The 23,278-nt window shown below is 52.6% G+C and overlaps 1 protein-coding gene across 3 annotated transcripts in view; it reads left to right on the top strand.

Annotated features, from left to right (window-relative positions):
• Nucleotides 1–21,379, top strand: part of COLQ (collagen like tail subunit of asymmetric acetylcholinesterase) — a 49,783-nt gene extending 28,404 nt beyond the window's left edge. For all 3 annotated transcript variants that reach the window (XM_004588312.2, XM_058657136.1, XM_058657137.1), the window contains 11 exons: nucleotides 1,790–1,852; nucleotides 2,297–2,323; nucleotides 2,896–2,940; nucleotides 3,120–3,155; nucleotides 7,074–7,154; nucleotides 11,492–11,597; nucleotides 14,881–15,020; nucleotides 15,931–16,050; nucleotides 17,311–17,431; nucleotides 18,428–18,530; nucleotides 19,985–21,379. In XM_004588312.2, the coding sequence (XP_004588369.2) occupies nucleotides 1,790–1,852; nucleotides 2,297–2,323; nucleotides 2,896–2,940; nucleotides 3,120–3,155; nucleotides 7,074–7,154; nucleotides 11,492–11,597; nucleotides 14,881–15,020; nucleotides 15,931–16,050; nucleotides 17,311–17,431; nucleotides 18,428–18,530; nucleotides 19,985–20,054 (912 nt within the window). In that variant the 3' untranslated portion in view covers nucleotides 20,055–21,379. The remainder of the gene's footprint in view (nucleotides 1–1,789; nucleotides 1,853–2,296; nucleotides 2,324–2,895; nucleotides 2,941–3,119; nucleotides 3,156–7,073; nucleotides 7,155–11,491; nucleotides 11,598–14,880; nucleotides 15,021–15,930; nucleotides 16,051–17,310; nucleotides 17,432–18,427; nucleotides 18,531–19,984) is intronic.
• The last annotated feature ends 1,899 nt before the right edge of the window (nucleotides 21,380–23,278 follow it).

The raw sequence follows: 23,278 nt of genomic DNA, 5'->3' as shown, positions 1-23,278 counted from the left end.
GCTGCCACGGTTCCTTCCTGGGTCAGGATATGAAAGGAAACATACACAGGCCCCTCTGCTTACGTTCTTTTTCCCAATAGCTGCAGGCTGCCGAGAGCAGAGCTCGCGGCCAGATACTCCACCTGCACAGATTGGGGCGGGTCAGGGGACTTGCTGCACCATTGCATGTATAATGGTAGAAATGGTATTTCTAATCCTCTTGGCGAAAACTCCAAGGAGATTTCTTCTTCAGTTTACTGTCCAAGGGCAAGTGTTTGGTTTCACAATTGAGATGTCTTATTTTATAACAGACCTTTGTTATTATAATATAGGATAATACATCTGTACCCGTGTCAGCTTGCTTGGGCTCAGTGCCCAGCTCCAGCCCCTGACTTTACGTTGCTACTAATGCAGACCCCGGGATACAGAGGGTGATGGCTCAAGCACTTGGGTTCTTGCTCTCCTGAGGAGACTCCTGGCTTTGGCCTGGCCTGGTCTTACCCATTGTAGCCGTTTGGGAAGTAAAACAGTGACGGGAGTTCTCTCTGTGTGTCTCTGTCTCTGCTCTCAAATAAATGAATTAATACATCACTTCTACTCAGTTCAGTTCTGTTTATGCTTGGAGGAAACTGCATGCATGAACCTATTTTTTTCAATGATAAATTTTATGTAATTGAAATATAGATCAAGTATTTTGGATGAAAATTGACTGAATTCAGATGTGCTTAAAATAGTAAATATACATATGCTTACTATTTCAAGAATTTAATATGAAAAGCAGAATATAAAATGTCTCAGTCATTGTTACATTGATTACATGTTTCAATAAATAAATGGAATTTATCATTAATATTTACTTCACCTGCTTAGTTCTACTTTAAACATGAAAAGTTTTGAATTAAGCATGGTGCTCCCCTGGCATGCTTGTTGGCCCTGGTGTATAGTTTTTTCAGTACATCAGGTGCTTGAAATTGTCAGCTGCAAGCCGTTCTGAGGGAATACAGAACTTGCCCTTGACTTAGTCCCCACTTTCACAGTTCCCACCCAGAGCGTGAGACTGGCTCTCTTGGTCACTGAGCTAGGGAGAGTACACGGGGTATCTGAAAGCCCCCACCCGTGCAGACAGCAGCAGGCAGTGTTTGGTGTAGCCACCTCGTCTTCTGAGTCTACCACAGCCTCATGCATTTTCCCAGAAAAGATCGAGTTTTGTCACCATTTTCATCTAAGTATTTAACTTAAAAACTCAGCTCCACTTTAGAAATGTTCAGTTTACATTAAAAAAAAAAAGTTTTATTTATTTTTATTGGAAAGGCAGATAAACAGAGAGGAGGAGAGACAGAGAGGAAGATCCGTCGATGATTCACTCCCCAACTGGCCGCAACAGACGGTACTGTGCCGATATGAAGCCAGGAACCAGGAACCTCTTTCCAGGTCTCCTACGCGGGTGCAGGGTCCCAGTACTGTGGGCCGTCGTCGACTGCTTTCCCAGACCACAGGCAGGGAGCTGGATGGGAAGCAGAGCCGCCAGGACTAGAACCAGCGCCGTTATGGGATCCGGGCGCGTTCAAGGCGAGGACTTCAGCCACTAGACCATGGCACTGGGCCCTCAATTTATAATTAAATATTAAATCTTAGAATGTCATGTAGAGTGTGGAGTTGGGGATCCTCAGGAGGAGAGCACCTGGGGACCTCAGATTCACACGCCAGCTCTGACGTCCAATTTTATTCAAATCTGTGCATGATTCCCATGGTTTGGTTTCTGGAAGCAGTGTCACTTAGACCTTTCTTTTCCTTCCTTTGATTCTCACAGGGTGAAAAAGGTGACCTGGGGCTGATGGGCTTGCCAGGCTCCAGAGGCCCCATGGGCTCCAAGGTTAGTGGGAGCCACTGAGAGGGATGGCCAGGTCTCTCCCCGAGGCTCTGGAACAGGGGCTGCTCTCCTGGGCTGGGGAATGTCACCAGTTCCACAGAGCTCAGTGCCAGGATGTTTGCCTTTGCCAGCCCTTGGGGGACATCATGCCAGGGGTGCTATACAGGCTGCTCTCCTGAACAGCCAAGGTGGAACCTCTGGCAATAGAGCAAATGGAAACGTTTATCTGGGTCTTTGTGGGGAAGAGACGAGCAATACTCTTTTGGGATCCAGTATAAGCCAGCCCTCTGGGGTGACTGTGTTTAATGCTGTAGTTCCCCCCGAGACTTGCAGTACAGTGTAGAGGCACACCTTACCCACCACCACCTCCAGGAAGTCTTCCAGTCTAGCATTGAATCTGGAGACTCTACGGGACAGACTATAATCATACCTTCTGCTTTCTTTCAGGGCTACCCTGGATCCAGAGGGGAGAAGGTTAGTGTGTGTCTCTGGTTTTGTTCCCCAACCTAGTCTGAGCTGCGGACTCCGGAGTCAGTGTTGGGCAGAGGGTGGGTACGGGTCTCTCTTAGCAGCTCAGGGGATGCTCTGGCATGCCCTGTCATTGTCCACGAGCTGGGGGCTATGTGGGGGCCTCCGGAGGCCGGGCAAGTGAGGCAGGGAGGAGTTCCCAGTGCAGCAGAGGCCCTGCACATGGGAGGAGCAGCTTGCAGATGTTCTCCTAGGCAGGCTGGGAAAAGATAATCAGACCTCAGTCATATCGCTACACACACACACACACAGAGCAGGAACCTAGTGACAAACTTCCTACAGGATGAGAGAGGAGCTGGGACCTAGAATTCTGTGGATTGTCTTTGATTCATCCACGAGGTCTTTGAGTTCCAAAGAGGAGCTAGTTCACACAGTGTTCCTTCCCTGGCAAGCTAATGACATCTCAGCACCTCTCTCTGTGCGTGTAGGACAAGGTGTTGGTTTAGGGAGCTTTTCAGTTTGAAATCCCTGACTTTCCCTATGAAATCGGCTCATTGACCTCTCATGTCTCCTTCTAGGGATCCAGAGGTGAAAGAGGTGACCTGGGTCCCAAAGGAGAAAAGGTATGGCGTTTCCATTAAAATGACCAGCTCCGGTGGAAGTGGTGGCCCTGTGCCCTGCTGTGGGCGCCTGATCTCCTAGCAGCCTCCCTGCTGGAGGTGGCAGACCAGGCCCATCCACGGGCAGTGCTTGCACAGGGGGTCCTCAGAGCCCATCACAGCACTGGTTTCTCTTTTCACAGGGCTTCCCAGGATTTCCAGGAATGTTGGGACAGAAGGTGAGTGTCTAGAAGTAGCGAAAGCAGACCTCAGTGTACAAAGTCAGGTCTCCCAGGCACAACCAAAGAGTTTGCCTTCTTGATTCATTGGGTAGGTGGGGAGCACATTGCCCTACATACTGGCGGAACCATCAAAACTCTCCTCTAATTTGGTGGGAGGGAACAGACACCCATCTGGGTGACAGAGGCCTTTGTTTGCCCAGTTCTTTAAAGGCCACGGTAATGTTCAAAAGTTAGAAACTATTAGACAAAAGACTCAGAACGGAGCTACGGTGGGCAAGGCCACACCCAGTCCACAAGATCCCAGTGCAAAGTATAGCTTCCTTGGTGCAATGTAACTGTTGTTTCAATTTCCTAAAAATTTTATTTTCATTTTATTTGAAAGGCGAAGTGACTGAGAGAAAGACACAAAGACATCTTTCATCTGCTGTTGTTTTTTCTCATATGCCCACAGCAGCCAGGACTGGGCCAGGTGAAAGGCAGGAGCCTGGGGCTTCATCCATGTCTCCCACCTGGGTAGCAGGAACACAAGCACTTGAGTCGTCGTCTCCTGCCTCTCAGGATGTGTGTTAGCAGTAGAGGGATGCAAGGTGGAGGAGCCGGGACTTGGACCAGGTACCCGGGTATGGGATGTAGGCATCCTGAGCAGTGACTTCACTGCTATGCCAAATGCCCACCCCTGCCTGAGTTCTTAACCCAGTCCTTCTTTTTTTTTTTTTTTTTTTTTAAAGATTTATTCAGTTTATTACAAAGTCAGATATACAGAGAGGAGGAGAGACAGAGAGGAAGATCTTCCGTCCGATGATTCACTCCCCAAGTGAGCCGCAACGGGCCGGTGCGCGCCGATCCGATGCCGGGAACCAGGAACCTCTTCCAGGTCTCCCACGCGGGTGCAGGGTCCCAATGCATTGGGCCGTCCTCGACTGCTTTCCCAGGCCACAAGCAGGGAGCTGGATGGGAAGTGGAGCTGCCGGGATTAGAACCGGCGCCCATATGGGATCCCGGGGCGTTCAAGGCGAGGACTTTAGCCGCTAGGCCACGCCGCCGGGCCCAACCCAGTCCTTCTTTAAGGATGGGGCACAGCATTGTTTTAACTAAGTAGCAGGAAATATTTTTATAGCTAAATATGCAAATAGTTTAATATTTGGTGGATATCTTGCTTAGGACAAGACTTAATGGGAAAAAAAAAAAGAAATCTGGAGCAGCCATCTAGCAGAGAGGCTAAGTCACTATTTGGGATAACTTGCACCCTGTCTCCCAGTTTGAGTTCTGGCTGTGCTTATGATCTGGCTTCCTGCGAATGTGTACCCTGGGAGGCGTGGGTCCCTTCCACCCTTGCGGGAGACCTGAATGGAGTTCCAGGCTCTTGAGTTCAGGCTGGCCCACACCTGCCTGTTTCAAGTATTTAGAAGAGAACCAATAGAAGGACAATCTCTCTCTCCCCCCTTCCAAGTTAAAATAATAATAACAACAACAACAATAATAATTGGATCTGGCACGATAGTCTAATGGCTAAAGTCCTCATCTGGAGGTGCCAGGATCCCATATAGGCGCTGGTTCATATCTTGGCCACTCCACTTCCCTTCCAGCTCCCTGCTTGTGACCTGGAAAAGCAGTGGAGAATGGCCAAAAGCCTGCACCTGCATAGGAGACCCGGAGGAAGCTCCTGGCTTCTGGTTTCAGATTGGCTCTCTCAGGCCATTGCGGCCACTTGGGGAGTGAACCAACCAGCAGATGGAAGATCTTTCTGTTTCTCCTTCTCTGTGTAAATCTGCCTTTCCAATAAGAAATAAATAAATGTTTTTTAAAAATTAAAGGTGACAGTTTCAGATAACTCAAAAATATCTGTTAATTGCAAATGGAGAGGTATGCAGATAAAAACTGCGAAGGTAACAAGTAATTGACAGTTTTTTTGGAGAGATTTGTTTATGGTTAAAATCTGGGCAGGGGACCAATGGGTGTGGAGTGAGAGGAGGCCTCAGAATTGGGAGAAATGCTAAAATGGTCAATTGGAACAGCTCCTGCGCTGCTCCCATGGTGCGAGTTCCTCTCACCTCAGGAACTGCCGGTGGCAATCATTCTTTTTATGTATAGATCTCAGACTGTAATGTTCTTGAAACTTTGAAAAATGGGCTGCCTTCTTAGTGTTTTTAATTTTTTAAGTTCACTTTCAAGTTTCATTTTCCTAACTTACATAAATAAATTGTCTGCCCATGCCCAATTAGTCAGTGAGATTAAATATTTTCCAGTCACGAACCACTCATTGATTATGATTTTTTACCACTTCAAGGTATCATAAATCATTTCTACTATCCTTGCTGGAGTGTTGGGTGTTTACAAATAGTGGACCCACAGAAACAACTCAAAGGAAACGTGAAAGAGAAAAAGGTCAATCTAAACACATTTCAGCGAGGTGTTCATTCAGTGTGATGATGAATACCAAAGAATAATGAATTTCTGTAAAACTAAGTAAGACCTCTGCTCTGGCCACCGGGCTGCAGACTAGACTCACCTGCTGAAGAGTTCTCTTCCCTTTTCATGGCAGGCTGCCTTTAAGACAGAGCTGATATGATAACCATAATTAGGTCTTAAGAGAGAAATTAAATCAAGAACTTACTGGCTGCCTCCAGTTTGTGAAGAGAAGGGCCACGCTCTGTTAGTCTCTGAACAGGCTATGCTGTTGCTGCTGCTGTTTTCTCTCAAGCAAACGTGACAGCCCTGGCCCACTAGACAGCCAAAGGAAACCAGTGCACAGATCTCATGGTCACGCAGATCGATATCCCCTCTCATGCCCTCATTGCCTGCATGGCTGCAGACAGTTCACAGATTGAAGAATGATTCTTGGTGAGGCAAGACATTGGTGGTTTGACTTGAGTACATTGTAATGGTGGCTGAGCTGACAGATCATTCCAGAGCTTTCTGTTTGATTCTTGCTGTGTACCGGTGTTCTCTGAGAGTTCCACTGTCGCATAGAAAGGGGCACATAGAAGGGTACCTGGCCACGTACTCTCCTTTGATTGGCTCTGGTAGCTCTTCATGGGGGCCGGCTGCTGACCAACAGGAACTCATGGGTGCTGCTGCCTTTAGGTGTTACTGTGGGTAGAAATGATGTAGTCTGTGGATTCATGCCCCAAAGAAACAGTAGGTGGGGTTAGAAACCTAAAAGAATATGAGGAAGGAGAGGAACTAAGATGAAAATACAAATTTGTTTTTTGCAAAGATTGCCATGGAACTGTGGAATTCTACAATGGTTGCATTTGATTCTGATGGCTCAACACAGGGCTTTTCAACTAAAAACATTATGACATTGCTTTTTACATTTTTGTAGTAATCGTATAGACCACTTCAATATATATTTTGAACATTTCTCCAAGTTTTTAGAAAATGCCCTGCAAGTGGATATGAGCCCAAACTCAAACTGATGTTTTCTGAGGTGTGGCAACATGTGATCCTTATTGAAGATACTTGAATGAGCAGAACTGTCCGATCATTCAGGCATCCTTGGATTTGAATTTGTGTTTAAAATAACCCACAACACAGCACAACATGAAAATCTGAAAGAGAAAGTGTTTTGCTGGACAGCTTCTTGTGTCACAGGCCCCTGTGTGATGGAATTTGCATAGGCTTTCCACATCAGCGCACTGCATGATGGTTTCTGTCTCCCATTTGGTCACCAACACATGTGCTACCTCCTGGCTGTCCTTGTTCCCAGATAGCTCACCCGGTGCTCGCTCTCTCCTGTCTTGCTCTGCTCTGGAAGATGTGTCTGCCCTTTCGCGTGGTCTCATCAGTCTCCCAAGCAGCCCTCCAGGAAGAGTTGCAAGAGTCCAGGAGGAGTGTTCTTGGAGCCGCTGGTTGCATCAACACATGTGTGAACATGGCTTGTTCCAATCCTTTCCTCCTCTTTCTTCTTCCCAGGGTGAAATGGGCCCAAAGGGGGAGCCTGGAATAGCAGGACACCGAGGACCCACTGGGAGACCTGGGAAACGAGGCAAGCAGGTAAGGATCCTGGGGTTGGCCACACCCCTGGGGTCGGAGCCTCCTGGGCAGAGGGTTTGTGGAGAACAGGCAAGTGAGATACATCCTGGCTATTCCCTCGTCCCCAACTCCACACTTTTCAGAGCTGGTGGACTGGAGCAACACTACATCCAGGAGCCTCTTGGCTTCTCCAGGTGCCTCTTGGCTCCTCCAGGCTACCTACCATTGGAAGTGGATAGAGTAGGAGGCCCTGCTCAACTTGTGTCCGAGACCAGAAGGAAGGGTGGGTCTTGGTTCATGAGCACAAGTCTATGTTAGTCAAAGCAAATGGGGAGTGGCAGACAGAGGTGGTCATTTACCCAGGCAGCCTGCTTGTCATTGCAATGTCACAGCCATAAATGGAGTTTTTCAGAGAACAGTCCAAATATTTCTGTGCTGGTGAAAGGTCTTGTGGGTTTCCAGTCTAGGGTGGTTTGCTCCCCGACTCAGGCCCACAGTCTGCAAGTGACCTTCTGCATTGGTCTGATGATGAGTTCAGGGATGTTGCTCATTCTTCCAGCCCCTGGCCAGCAGGCCCTTCTTTCGAGCCACATGAGAGAGTGGTTCTTAGGAAGGAGAGCCATGTATTAGCCTTGGTTAGCACTAGAGCTGTGTTGAGTGCCTCAGGGAAACTTCAGGTATTTTCACTGATGGGTAACTATTTCTGAGACAAGATGTGCCCCTTTACTTTTTAATTTTAATTTTAAAAATTAATAAGTACATTCTAATTTATGCTTGCTTTCACTTTTAAAGTTTTATTGTTAATAGATAAATCCTTACTATGTATATGTATGGGATACATGATGAAATGATAAAATCGGGCCAATGAACATAGCCATCACCATCAGCGTTGATCATGTCTTTGTGGTGAGAGTATTTAAACTCCATTCAGTTTGTTGGCTTTTTGCCTCTGTTCGTATTTATAGGTATAATATCCAGTCTCATAGGAAGCTTGGAAAATTCAGAAAAACAGAGAGAGGAAACCATCTAAAGACCTCACACTGAGCATTCACCCTATTGGCTCTGAGAGCCAATCCCACTGGGGACAAAGGCTTTTCCATCATTCAGTAATTTCCTTGATCTAGATCCTTGGTGCTCAAACTTGAGCTTACCTCAAGAACTGCAGGGGGCTGATTAAAATGCAGAATTCCTGCATCAGGCCCAGTGGCCACTGCTCCAACTTTGCCTCTGGTGGTTGTCCCCAGTGCCCAGGCCTTAGTTCCAGAGGGCTGGCTCTCCCAGTCCTGGGCCTTCAGCGAGAATTTCTGGTTTTTAGAAGCTGTCCCTGTGACTCTAATGTGCAGGCAGGCCTCAGAACCACAACAACACTCATTCTAACTGTGGTCTTCTCCACCCGATCTGGATGGTGAAGATGCACAGTGACTTTCCAAGTCACAGCATTCCAGTAGATTCCAGAATTGTCCGGTGTGTGGCACAGTCATGGTTTCACAGTGACACCACAGATAGCTAGTGCCTAAACACTAGACCCAGAAAAAGGAAAAATAAAGAAGAATTAGGACTCTTGTATCATTTTCTACCCACTGATAGTTTCAACGCAGAGGGTTTTAGGCTCTGGGCTGTGTACCTTAACTGTTTAGAACAGTGCTTATCTTTTCCTGGTGAGAGCTATAGCTAGGACTGGCCATTTCTTTTTTAGTTAAAAATTATTTTCAAGGCAGAGAGAGAGAGAGACGGTTTCTGTCTGCTGGAAGCTTGCAAATGCTTGCCAACAGTCAGAGCTACGCCAAGCCAAAGCCAAGAAACACAATCCTGGTCTCTCAATGGGTGGTAGGGACCCAGGTACCTAAGTCAGCACCTGAAGCCTGCCAGGGTGCACATCCACAGGAAGCTGGGATTTAACCTTGGCACTGTGATATGGGAAGCAGACATGTCAGTTGTTGTCTTGACCGCTAGACCAAACACAGTTCCCAGAAGGCCATTTTTTATCTCCCCTGAAAGCTGCACCTGATCCTGCTTTGGGAGCACAGAGCAGTTGGGAGAACGAGCTCCTCTTTCCTATCAGATATTGGAATGACCCTTGAGATCCAGACTCTGAGGTATTGCAGGTCTGAGTTTTTGGTCTTGGGGACCTGCCACTGTGCTTTCTTTTCAGCGTGATGCAACTTCCAACTGTGCGATCTTGTAGGAGAGCGTCAGGTGTGCTGGGCCAGTGGCACCACGAGCTTCTGGGGGTTGCTGTAGACCAATCCAAAAGCAGGAGTCAGAAATCCAGAGCAGAATTTGTAAGCCTAGAGTTTAGAGCTCTTTAGCATAATCACCTCCATTTATCCACGGGGAAACTTGAGTCAGGTAAGTGGAGTTCTTGCCCAAGACCCCTCAGCCATTCCACCTAGGGTCAGAACTCTGAGGGCCGAGATTGTCTTCTCCTAAGGACACATCTTCAGTTCATCAACACACATCTCAGAGCTTGCCCTTGGGCAACTTGGAGAAGCACCTGTTGACTTTATTAGAAAAACCTGCCATTGTTGTAGGTCACTGCCTGGGACATCCACATCCCACACAGAAGTATCTGAGATACGGTCCCACCTCAGCTTCCGAGCCAGCTTCCTGTTAGTAGTGTGCACCTTGGGGGCAGCAGTGGTGGCTCGAGAACTTGGGTCCTGTCACCTGCATGGGAGACCCAGGTGGGAGTTCCGGGCTCTTGACTTCAATCTAGCCCAGCTCTGGCTGTTTCAGTCGTTTTGGGAGTGAACCAGCAGAAGAAAGAGCTCTTCATCTCTTCATCTCTATCACTCTGTCTTGCAAACACATAAGATGAAGTAAATAAACTTGTCTTCAAACAGCAGTTAAGGAGATAGTAAACACCTTTCTTGGCCTAGATTACTCGACTTTATGGCAAGGAAGGGAAGTTTGAAGTTTTTTCTGGAGAGCATTGCTGATGGTGGCGTGGCTGGTTCCCAGCAGGTGACCCCGTAATGGAATATTCCATTACCACTGGTGTCAGAGTCAAGGAGCATTTTCAGCTCCTTCAATCTTTGGCACTTTCTGTGCTCAGAGCCAGCTGACATGGCTCTCAGAAAAACATCCCTGAGCTGTGGCTATATTAAGACAGTGTGACTTCCTTTGCTGTTCTGGAACCCATCTTGAAATGCTGCAGCATGGGCTGGGGCTGGAGAAGTCTCCCAGAAGAATGCAGCTGTAAACACACTCTGACCTCGTGGCTCCCACATACAGAGTTCAGGAAATCCCTGCACATGAGCAGGACAGTCCCCAGGGCCACGTTGACAAGACAGCAGGCTGTAAGTCACAGCTGCGTTTGGGAAGGAGTCCTATGCATACCAGCTTCCCAGGCCTGGGGAAGATTCCATTTCATCATATGGGCCAGCCTACAAGCTGTTTAACATAGCCCTTTCATCCAGGCAAGCCCCATTTGGACCCCTGAGACACCTGTTAGATGCATCCTTGTGGATGTAGGTCTGTTATTCCCAGTTTACAGATTACAAAACCCGAGTTGCCAAGGTCTCACCATCAAGGTTAAATCTAACTTGCAAATCAACCAAACTACCTTCGCCTCGTGTGTTCAGCTTCTTTCTCCTCCCTCATCTGACCTGGGCAAGGGAGGCGAACAAAACAGATTCGGGCCACAGAGAAGATGTTGCGGAAATGGCATACGTAGTCTATCTGCCATGATCAGGGCGTGCACTTTGAGAGAGGAGGGATGAGTCATGTGGACCTCCAATGGAGGGAGTGGCATCAGTGAAAAGGCCAGCGAAGCCTTACAACAAAGACAATTGAGTGCTGGAGGCAGAGAGGAGGGTGGAGGGACTAGAGGGAAGGGGACTAGAGGTGTGGTGCTGGAAGGCCAGACACTTGGCAAGGCTGGCATGAGATGGGCAAGTCTGACCTGGCGGAGCAACACAAGGCAAATCAAGAACTGACTGGTGTGCAGCCTGGAGCAACAGGAATGCATCGAGTGGGATGAAGTGATGCGGTCCAGCCAAGCAGGCAGAAGGCTTGAGGCCTAGCCCAGCTCTGCCACCTGGATGCTGCGTCGTGCCCTGAAGCCTGGCCCTTTCTGAGTCTCCACTTACCCTCTGCTCCATGAGGGCAGTAGGTGGAAACGGCTCCATTCGGCTGTCCTATGCCATGCTGCTAGGCCAGCTGCCATTAGGCCTGCAATGCGTCTGTCCCTGTCGCAGACACCACCAGGCCTGAATGTTTTAGGAGCTGGCTGTCAAGACTTAAGGCTGCATCTTGTCTTGGGCTCTTGTGCCTAAGCACTGCCTGATTAATAGAGAGAGGTGAGGAAGGAAGTTTCGCATGGCATGCTGTCAAATCAGGCTCTTTCTGTTTGGCAGGGACAAAAAGGAGACAGTGGACTTACGGGCCCATCTGGCAAGCCTGGACCGCCTGGTCAGCCTGGCAGCCCGGGGCCTCGTGGGCCGCCGGGCACCCCATCTGCAGGTAAGAGCTGTGCTACAGCACTGAGCCTGCCCAACCTCCCCCGACAAGGCCCAAGGGTCCAGCAGAAAGGGATCAGGGGCTCTCTGATGTCTCCATCGAAGTTCTCCACGATGGGGCTCATCACCTTTTACACAAGACGGATAATCGCCATTCTGGCACAGTGTTAGGAGAGTGTCCTGAATGTATTTTCATTCACTATAGCAAAGGAATGACTGGAAAGAAATGTCTGGAAAGAACCCGGAAGTCTAGTACTGAAGAGAGTGAAGCTAGAGCGGCCCTTTGCGGTCCTTGTTAAACTTGCTGGCCTCGATCGGCCCTTGCGTGTGTTCCCTAGCCAGCGCCATGTGAGGCCTGCTGGGGCCTGGCCTCCGGAGAAAGACAGCCTCGCCCTGGCCAGGGAGGCTGTTTGCTGAGCAGCACGATTTCTCCTTTCTTTGTCTTTAATTATAAAAAAAAAATCAAAGCAATTTCATTACAACTTTGTTCTAAAGAAAATGAAAGCATTTTAGAATTACACAAATGTTTCTGGCCACTGTACCCCACCAGGGAATGGTAAGGAATGGCATTGTGTTAGAACCTTTCCACCCAATTAAAGCTGACTCAGAGACTTCAACAGCAGGCGTTTTAGGGTTCTCTCCCAGTCCCTTTCACAGCCTTCGGGGACCCCCAGCTTGTTAAGGGAACTAGGTCTGAGATGTATGTATCTGTTTTAATGACTCATCCTGCATATTTCTGGTGTGTAATTGTCCCCTGCCTCATGAGCATTAGCTGCCAACTCCAGCGACCACACAGTGTGGCCTGCAGCCTGGCCTTCATCTTTGGGCGGGACCCTTGTAGCCTTTGAGTGCTTAGGAGCGCACAAAACCAGGAACTAATCCAGGAACACGAGGATGCCAAGTGTGGTCCTTAGCAGATGGAGTCTTAAAGGTCTCCTGTGCCTGTCCACTTGCCAAGCCCAGCCCCATCAGACTCGCGCTCTGGTTCCCTCCCGGGGCATGGGGTTGGAGGAGAATGGCCAGGCTGCAGTTGCTGGTGCTGCTCCCAGCTTTGGAGTGTGACAACTGCATCTCTTCTGCAGACCCGGCTGACTGGCCTGGCCTTCCAGCCCAGCATGCCCCCTTCCTCCCTGCCACTACCTCCTACCCTCTAGCCAGACCCCCACTTTGCTGCCCTCTGCCCCCAACGAACACCATGCTGTCTGCTAAGCTGGAGCATCTTCCTTTGCTCTCTGTGGCCCTGTGTGGCTCGAGTTGACACTGCTCCCCACCTCCCCACCCAGCACAATCTGCAGCCTTCTTCAAAGCCCTGTCTTCACAGAGGGCTGAGGGGACCATGCGTGGCCTCTCGGTCAGGGTGACCGATGACGTGTTTCCCCTGCCTGTGACACAGGGCAGGTTCTGCTGTTCTGCCTGGGAGGGGTGTGAGGCTGAGTCAGTACCACACCCCACGGCGCTGGGTAGGGGTGAGGGGTGGCAGTGCGTGCCCTCTCTCCGGATGGATGCCCCTCCCTATGCCTGCCTTTGTACCACCTACTTTCTGAGACAAGGCCCAGAGCCAGGGGGATGGGAGGGGACAGGCAGAACGGGACAATAATCCTATTGGGGTAGTTTGGGGGCAGTGTTGCCCCAGTAATCCTGTTGGGGTAGTTTGGGGCAAAGGGAGGAATGTTGAAGAGACACCTGTGGGCCTGGGCCCGCGATAGTGATCTGAGCCGGACCAGGCCCCAGGGGGACTTCTCCATTTTCAGGTGGGCACGTGGGCGTCCTAGCCCCAGCACTGTGCTCATGGTTTGCCAGGCTGCAGTCCGTCATGTAACATCGGAGGGCTGTAGAGACCACAGACCTGTCCTGCCCTTTCTTAAGAGATGAGAACCTTGAAGCTCAGAAGTGATTCCACAGGCCACAGAGCTGATGGGGCCCACCCCAGCTCAGGGCCTACCTGGGACTCCCACGGCCCCCATGCAGCCCTGGGAGACGGGATGCTAGCTCCCCTGCCTTCCTCAGGTCTCTCTCCTGACCCACTCTTGTCACTGCCAGAACAAGTGGGAATCTCCCTCCCCCCAGGCAAGGGCACAGAGCTGTGAGGTCAAGGTGAGGAAGTTCAGGCTGCTGTGCCCTTCGGGGTTGCCTAGCCGGAAATGGGCAGGGTAATAGATGCCCCTCTGACAGCTGGGAGGAAGCGACAAACTGCTGTGGTTGCAGCAGGCTGCCTGCCACATCCTGTCAGGTTCTGGTGCCCAGAGCGGGACCAGGTGGTGCAGGCAGAGCTGGGGAGGTGGAAACTGCTTCCTTCCCCAGTCCCAGCAAGAGAGGGGCTGGGGACAGGCAGGGAGGGAATAAAGACAAGACGCCTTTAAGATGTAATTTGCAGTAATTACATTACACATTTGGCTGAGTCCTTCCTGCACCCAGACAGGGTATAAGTGAATCAGTGTGGCACCCGGGGATTGCCAGCTTCCTGGGCCATCAGTATTCTTGGACATTGGACCTTAGGGCGGCGTGGTGTTAATTAAGTCAAACATGAACTCAAGTCCTGGCCTCACCACTAATTAGCTGGGTAATAGGACGGACTCCTGACTCTCCAATCCAGGGTTCTGGAGGAGATACTGGGGTCACAGAACTTTCCAGAAGACTGTTCCAAGCTCCTGCTTCATGCCCATGACTACGGAGCATCTCTCACTTCAGTTTGCCCGGATGCTTCGTTACCTGGAACATTCTGGAGCTGCTTGGGATTTTCTGAAACTCACAAAGTTGTGTCCCTGTCCATTATTGGGACAAACAGTCCCAGTCGGACATGCAGAGCGGCAAACCTCCTCTCCCCTTTGGGCTCTGGGCACGTCTGCCAGTCAGCTCAGGAAGATTCCTGGGGTCTGGATTTGTCCTCGGGGAGCTCTTCTGCAACCGCAGCTGCTGCCTTGGGGTTTCACTCTGTCATCTGGTATGATTTCATTTCCTGTCTGTCATAGATCTGTGTCTTAATGTAGACTTCATATGCGCCTCATGATGCAGTCTTCTCCCTTCATGGTCACAAAAGGGCTGCTAAAGCACCAGACATCTTGTCTGAATTCAAGGCAGGAGTGGGACACTGTGTCTCCTAACAGCTGTGTTTCTTCCCTCATCTCCTCCATATTTGGGGTAAAAAAAAATCATCTCTTAGAATCTTGCCCTCAGGCCTACCTTAAAGTACTGTGGTCCTGAACCTCTGTTGAGAGGGTTGCTCTCAGCTTGCTGGGCTGTTCGCTCTTATCTCCAACTCTAGTAACACAGCTTCTTTTGCTTCCTAGGGCAACTCGTCATGGGACCCAAGGGGGAAAGAGGCTTTCCCGGGCCTCCGGGAAGATGCCTTTGTGGCCCCCCACTGAGTGTGAACAACCCTTCTTATGGGGACTCCGTGTACGGGTCCAGCTCCCCCCGAGTTCCTGTGGTAAGGCTGCTCTGAGCAGGTCCAGGCCGGTTCTCCACGAGGCCCCAGGCTCTCAGGGTTTTGTAAATCCTTAGGTGGAGTTTGCAGTTCCTCTAACTTCTGGGTACACCCTGTGGCGTAGGGAAATTAGGAGACAACGCCTCAGCTTCCCTGTGATTGCAGGTCCAGGTTGGGATCTTGTCATTGTCTTGTGAAGAATGATTTTCATTTGCATAAAAATGTGCTTGGGTGGTCTCTGGCCAAAAGCTCCCCATGTTTCTGCCCGCTTATAAATTCCATTCTCAATTGTTGGTTATTGGTTACAGAACATGTCAAATGAATGTCAGGGCAGAATAGAGAATGCCATGAAGCTGGTGTGCCCTCACCCAGCTTAACCAACCACCATCCGGGGCTCACCTGCTGCCTTGTGTGCCCCTCAGGCTAGCCCGCTGTTGCCCAGGCTGCCTGGGGTCATGGTAGAGCAGACACAGGGCACAAACTGATCCCACATCCCGCTGGGATGGGTGTGCAGTCCTGCGGGCACCCTGCAGCCCCTCCAGGCTCCCTTCCCCTGGTGCCCACGGTGCCCTGGCGATTCCTAGGGCACCTTGCCACTCACCTGAGCCACTCGCTCGGGGACTTTTTCGAGTGTGCCTGTTCTTGAGGCCATTTCCAGATCTTAAATTACTTGACTGTGTGACATCCCTCTTAATTCAAGTCCTAGGAACATTCCAGGGATTGAAAATGGTGAAGCACAGTGTTTTGCCTTCAGACTCAGATTCCAGGGCCTGGGCAAGGCAGTGGGAAATCACACGGACATGTCCTGTGAGGCCCTCTCCTGCTGGCAGGCAGCCCTGGCAGGAGGGAACGCGTGCCCCTGCATCTCCTGCATGTGTTTTCTGGAATGTTCACCAAGTGCCTTCCCCGGCAGATTTTTGTGGTCAACAACCAGGAAGAGCTCGAGAGGTTGAGCACCCACAACGCCATTGCCTTCCGCCGAGACCAGAGGTCGCTGTACTTCAAGGACAGCCTTGGCTGGCTGCCTATCCAGGTAGCCCTGCTGCATCCCCAGGAGGCGGGAGGGAGAGCCAGCGCCGGGGCAAGTGCTCCCACCCTCTGCCACTAGCCTGATTATATTAGTTTAGTTTATTTTAATTTGAAAGGCAGATTTTATACACACACACACACACACACACACACACACACATTGGTTCACTCCCCAAATGGATGCAGCAGCCAGAGCTGAGCTGATTCAAAGTAGTTCAGGAGCTTCTTCTGGGTCACCCACTCAAGTTCAGGGTCCCAAGAACTTGAGCCATCCTCTGCTCCATTCCTTGACCATAAGAAGGGAGCTGGATGGGGAGTGGAGCAGTCAGGAATTGAACCGGCGCCTGCAGGGAGCTGGATGGGAAGTAGAGCAGCTGGGACTCAAATGGCTACCCAGATGGGGTGCTGGTGCAACAGAGAATTAACTTGCTATACCACTGTACCAGCCCCCATCCTTTATTGGTTTTAAGATTTATTTCTTTGGGCCCGGCGGCATGGCCTAGCGGCTAAAGTCCTCGCCTTGAAAGCCCCGGGATCCCATATGGGCGCAGGTTCTAATCCCGGCAGCTCCTCTTCCCATCCAGCTCCCTGCTTGTGGCCTGGGAAAGCAGTCGAGGACGGCCCAATGCATTGGGACACTGCACCCGTGTGGGAGACCCGGAAGAGGTTCCTGGTTCCCGGCTTCGGATCAGCGCGCATCGGCCCGTTGCGGCTCACTTGGGGAGTGAATCATCAGACGGAAGATCTTCCTCTCTGTCTCTCCTCCTCTGTGTATATCTGGCTGTAATAAAATGAATAAATCTTTTTAAAAAAAAGATTTATTTCTTTGAAAGAGCATAGCGAAACAGATAGATACAGAGATAAGAGCAATCTTACATCCAGTCCTTCACTGCTTGAGTGCCCAGAGCAGCCAGAGCCAGCCCAGGGCCAAAGCCAAGAGCCAAGAACTCCATCTGGGTCTCTTGTGGGTTCAGGGGTCCAAGCACAGGACCGTCTTCTGCTGCCTTTCCCTGTGCGTTAGTGGGGAGCTGAGTGGAAAGCACAGGAGCCAGGACTCTGCCCTTGGTCCTCCAATATGGGATGCCAGCATTGCGAGAAGTGGCTTGATGCACTGAGCCACAACACTAGTCCCAGGCTGCCATCTTTAAGCCCCAGCAGGAAGCCAAGCACAGCCTAAGCATCGGTTCCTAGCACCAGGGAACTCCCTCCCTTGCCGCTGCCTGGGTGCTCCAGCCTCCGGCTAACCGTGCCTTTCTTTGGCCAGCTGACGCCCTTCTACCCTGTGGACTACACTGCAGAGCATCGTGGCACCTGTGGGGATGGGGTTCTGCAGGCCGGGGAGGAGTGTGACGACGGTAACACCGACGTGGGGGACGATTGCATCTGTGAGTAGGTCCCGGCCAGGAGGACCGAACAGGCAGCAGGTGGGGTGGGTGCAACACCTGTGCATGTCAACGGGGGTGGCTGGCCAGGACCTACCCCCAGAGAGGCCTTCCTGTCCCAGAGTCTGCCTTTGTCCCCAGTCCCACTTCTTGGGAAACCTACCTTGCAGTTGCTAAAGGTGGCAGTGCCGGCCTCTCATAGTCCCCAGGCAGTGCTTGGGAGCAGAGGCTGCCTCAGGCCACAGCCCGGCCTCTGGGCCCTGCCACAGCAGCAGCTTTGGAGCCAGGGAGGCAGTGGGAAGGCAGGCTCTGGCGCCACCAACCAGCTCACTGCCAGGCTCCCAGACAACCAGGCTCAGGGAATGGGGAATGGAGCGCCAGCTACAGCTCACAGCCTTGCTATACTGGCCTGTGAAATGGGTACTATGCTGATCTGCAGAGGTGCAGTGAGCTGACCTGGGCGGTTAGTGTGCACTCCTTTCTGGTGTGTGTGAGTGGAGGTGGGGGGCCAGTGCTGTGCCCTCAAGAGCTCACAGGGATGGTGTCAGTGCCAAGGGGTGGGCGTGTGGCTCGGTGCTATGAGTGCTGTGTCTGGGGCTGGCAACACCGGGAGAATGGCCTTGCCTGCAATCCCTTCTGCCCCTGTGGGCAATCCCTTCACTCATGTGGGCACACAGCCTGGCTTGCGCGCTGCAAGCCCCTCCCTCTGTAACAGCACAGGGCCCTGGAGATGCAAGGCTTGGCCCTCCCAGGAAGGAGCACCACACGCCCCCACGGCCTGGGTCCCAAGGCTGGTTATGTCAGGGGAGGCGGCATCCAGCATTGTGGGATACGGGGCAAGAGGACAAGACGCCCTTGAGGGGAGGGGACAGAAGCTCTGTGGAGGCTGGGCCTTCAAGCTGGTACAGTGTTCTGGGCGGGTGTTGCGGGCCAGAAGTCCTTGCAGGCTAAATAAGCCTGTCCCAGGCCTGCCCCTTCTCACACTGTACTCGCTTGCAGACTGTCACCGGGCCTACTGTGGAGATGGTCACCGGCATGAGGGCGTGGAGGCCTGCGACGGCTCAGACTTTGGCCAGCTGACGTGTGAGACCTATCTCCCCGGGTAGGCAGCCCCATGGGCCATCGGGAGCCTTACGCAAGCCCTCCCGTGTGCTTTCATTCCCTGAGTGGCCTCAGTGATCAGGACTGGGCCGGGCTGGAGACAAGAACTCGTTCAGGTCTCCCTCATTACTGCCCAGGGACCTGGGTCATCTGCTGCTGCCTTCCCAGGCACATCAGTAGGGAGGCTAGATGGACGGTGGAATGGTCAGGGTTTGAACCAGCATCCATAGGGGATGCTGACAGCGCCACAAGCAGTAGTTTAACCCCCAGCACCACAACGCTGCACGCATATTTTTGAGTGTCTCTCCTGTTACTTTTGAGGACACCGAGGGATGGGAGTGGAGACAGCCCATGGTTTCTGCTCATCTGGGGCTTTCTGTTCATCTGTGGGCAGATGGGAGCAGCCACCTGATGCCTTCTGAACTAGGCAGACAGAGCCCCAAGGGGAGAGTCTGTGCCCGGGGTTACAGTGGCTGCAGGTGCCTCCTGGGCAGTGGCCTGTTGAGGGTACACAGATCCTGACCTGGCAGAGGACCCTTGGCTGTAGCCTGCACTCTGAATGCCCCACCCACCTATCCAGCAGGCCGGTGGGCATGAGGTGGTGCGAGCCCTCACATCTCATCAGCTGGCTGTGGTCCCCCCAAGAAAACCTTCCCCGGCAGGACTGCTCCTGGATGCGTTGCCCAGGATCCTGGCCCCACTGGCCCTGTGGGTGCTGCTTCTGTGTCCAGAATGGAGCCTTCGGGGCTCCTCTCCTGCTGTGGAATGGCGCTGACTTATCACAGTCAGAGTAGTATAGCACTCAGACCTGAAGCCCACTCAGGCCGGAGCAGGTGCCCACTGCTCACACTTCTCTGTGGGTGCGCTGCTCCCTGTCTGCAAGGACAGCTTGTTAAAGGCACCTGCCAAGAGGGGCAGGTTTGAGCTGCTTGAAATCTTCCTGCAGGCCATTAAGTGTGGATAGCTGGGTGTGTGCGGAGTCTCGGGTGGAGCCCAGCCACGACTTACCCACAGGCTCACTGTGAACACGCGTGTCTTGAGGTCATGGCTGGGCTGTGTGGAGGTGTGATCTACGCTGCTGTGTGGCAGCCCCAGTCACACTAAATGGAGTTAGAATTCATGTACTTCAAGTACCCGGCGGCCCCATCTGGCAAGTGGCTGCTGTCGTGGCCTGTGGAGATGCTGACTTCTGACAGTTCTCCCATGCTTCTCCTGTGCGAGCCTTGGCAAAAGGTGCTGCCCCCACAGCTGTGCAGTCCAGGTAGGGCTGCCCACTGCCAGGCCCGGGCCCATCAGCCCCCTGACTTAATTCCTCCCCACAGCTGTGTGCTTGGCCTGTGGTGGCCCTTGGTGGCCGCAGTCATGGTGGTCTGTCCGCAAGTCCCCTAGAACTCAGCAGGGGTGCCCCTGCCTGCCTCCCACCTGCACCCTGACCGGTTTCCTTGCCTCCCGCAGATCGTATGGAGACCTGCGCTGCACGCAGTACTGCTACATTGACTCCACTCCCTGCCGCTACTTCACGTGAGGGTGGGAGGACGGGTGGGCCCCCACGGTGCCAGCTGCAGCTCCTCTGCCCTCCTGCAGCTGGCCTTCCGCTGTCCTGGTCTGGCTTCCACCAACCTTTGTGTGACAGAAACAAGAACGAATTCTTGCTGCTAAGATGTGCTTGTAACTCAGTCTGACTGGAAGACTTTAGGACCACTGCATCCTGTCTTAACCCAAACTTCCAGAACACCTTCCGCATGCCCACCCTGGGGACTTGCCCACTGCCACCATACGGCTGAAAGGCCGGGCTCCCAGATGCCCCTACTCATCTGGAATGCCATGGCTCAGGCCGTGCATTGGCTTCGCACTGTTAGACACTCTTATAGACCCTGTGGGGCTGCTGTGGTTGGTCCTGACCTGTTCTGGGGGTGTCTGGTGTTCAGGCCTCCCCACCCCTTGGACCTCTGTACCTGTGGGCATTCCCAAAAAGGGCAGCTGGCTGCAAGTCTCTCAAGGCACGTGAGCCACAAGGCAGGGAGGCTGGGCACGTTCTCTGGGTGTGGTTCACACTGCCCGCCTGTCAAGGACCCCTCCACTGTCCACAGCCCAGTCCAGCCTAAGGGGCCCGCAGGAAGAGACCCAACTGTGAATAGTACTGAGGCGGCCACCCAGCCAGAGGGTGAAGGCACGCTAGGTTACTGGTCATGTGAAAATGACCACACAGTGGCCTTTCTCTGCTTGATGTTACCCGAAGGTTGTGGTTTGCAAACACCTGGCAGCATCTGGACCTCACGGCTCCCACTGCACCTTGATTCCTGATGTGTAAATGCCCATCGTGTCTACTTCCGTTCAAGAGACTCAGTGGGCAGGTGCTCGTGTTTCCATTGAGGGCTCCCTCGTCTACCCCCAACACAGACAGAGAATGTTCCTGTGCAGGTGCCCCCGTCCCTGCGGACTCTAGGGACGTGCCCCCTTGGCACCGCTGTGCCTGCGTTCCATGTAGCTGGCCTCCCATGTGTGCAGCAGAGCCCTCCCTGTGCTGGAAGATGGCCAAGTTGCGTGTGTACCTGAGCTGTACTACCAGCACAGCAGACTTTTAGCCACTAGACCCAGAAACAGCCGTGGACGTGGGCACGAAGCTATTCAGTGATCCTGCATGTTGGGGACTCTGTGCACAGGAGTGGCCATCTCCTGGGGGGAGGAAGGGGTCTCAAGATCACGCTGCTGTGACACAAGCCCATGCAGTCTGCAGAGCAGGGCTTGTCAGGCAGCCCGGCCCCCTCTGCCTACGCTGCATGCCCTGGGAGGTTGGCCTCCGTGCTGCTGCCACCATCATGCTGGGGCTTCTGGAAGGGAAATCAAGAAATAAAGGCCGTCCATTTACCCACTGTGGGTCTCTTCCTTATGGGCACAGCTGCACTGCTGGGTACAGTGAGGGCTCTGGATTCGTTCTGCTTCTTGAGTTCTATAGAGGGTGCTAGAATGTGGCAGCATTCCAGCTTCCTCAGGGATGAGGGGAGACAGGCCAGAGGTGCAGTGGGATTTGCCCAGTCACAAAGCCTGGAGTTGCTAGCCAAGCCCTGCCCCCAGAGCCTTTGTGTTAGGACCGCGCTTGGAGAGTCAAGAGCACCCTTGAAGCCGACCAAGAGGGGCCCTGTCCTGGGTCCCCTGCCTCACAGGGTATCACTCCGGCGGTCCTCTCAAGAGAATCCTGCCACCAGGAGTCCATGGGCTAAAGCAACACAACTCTGGAGGTTGCCACACCCCTTTTCCAGAGCGGGCTGCAGCACCCAGGAAGTCACAGTCCCTTACCGCAGCGGTCCTAAGCTTGTGCCCGGGACCTGTGCAGGCCTCTTTCTAATGTCTGTCCCCCAGGATGTGGCTTGCTCTTGCCACTGAACCTGAGGGTGGCCAGGGAGAAGCCGTTGTAGAGACTGCAAGTGGTGCCGGTTAGGCAGGCTGGGGATTCCACAGTACACAAGGCTCCTCAGTGAGGGGGTGAAAAAGGGGCTTAGGCTGTGGGCTTGGTCCTGCCCTCCCCCTGCAGGCCTTTGTGCAGTCTAGCCACTGCACATGTGAACCTGGCCTCGGGTCCCCATGGAAGAGGTTCCGTCAAGGTAGACTGGTAGAAGGTGTTGAATCAGTCGTCTGTTGGTTTGATTATAGCACAGCTATTCAGACATCTAATACGTGACAATACTTGTCTGAGCCCCACAGTACCAGGGTGGGCCTGTTCCCCACTGTATTTCATGGGAGGATCCTGAAGGGCTAAGGACATGAAGGCGTTCAAGGTCAACATTTTCAGCCAGTGGAGAATCACAAGAATTCTGCCCCGTGGCCATTGTGAAATGGCAAAGGGGAGACTGGTGCGGCCCCCAAGCCCCCTAGGTTCCCTGGAAACACTAACTTTGTGATGTAGGGAGTAGGTTTCCCAGGATCACACCCTGGACCCCAGAAGTGAACCAGGCAATCACAGAACAGGCATGCAAGGGTTCCCCTGTGCCAGGCAGATGTCTCCCGAGCCACTTGGTCCAACACCTAGCACACTGCATGAGCAGTGCTGGGTCTGATCACGGCATCCTTTGTGACTCAGCCTGACTCAGATGTCTGTGGAGACCTGGGGAGTCTTCCTTCCCGTAAGAGGCCAGCTCTGTGAGCTCACTGGAGCAGCAGCAGTTGGAACCACAGGCTTTATGGCAAAGCGATGCAGCGGAGTGGAGGCGCCCAAGCTGGGCTACACGCCGGCCCCTCGGACACAGAATACACAACAGGGAGGGACAAGCCCCCCAAAGCTCGGGTTGCTGACCTGTGGCTGGCATCTCCTCCAACTGAGAAGCAGGGTTTAGAACAAGAGTGGGGCAGGCTGTGTAGGAACAGGTTGTCTCCAGGCCTGGGCTGCAGAGTGGACCTGGATCCTAATTCCTAGGGGACTTGGGAGTGAAGCTGAATCGGGAGTGTTGAGTCTGAACATCCCTGCTTCTGGTTTAGAGGGATCAGAGGGACTTGCCAGGCTGCGATCCCGCAGGCCAACGCGGCCGCTTGCCTTCTCACCAAGAGGATTTGTAGCTGCCAAGCTGTAACAGCCTCCCAGCTTTCAGTCATAGCATCTCACGGTGGGTCAGGCTGGGGCTGGCCTCTTCAAGGAAACAGTGGTCGCTCCAAGGAGCCCTGACTGGGACACTTCGTAACTGTAGGGCATTCCAGAGGGAGAAAGGCCACATCCCATGACCTTGAGGCTGACTTCATGTGAGTGGCCAACCCAGC

This window comes from Ochotona princeps, chromosome 30 (genome assembly GCF_030435755.1).
Source record: "Ochotona princeps isolate mOchPri1 chromosome 30, mOchPri1.hap1, whole genome shotgun sequence".
In the NCBI taxonomy this organism is placed as follows: domain Eukaryota; kingdom Metazoa; phylum Chordata; class Mammalia; order Lagomorpha; family Ochotonidae; genus Ochotona; species Ochotona princeps.
This window is presented reverse-complemented; position numbering and strand designations above follow the sequence as displayed.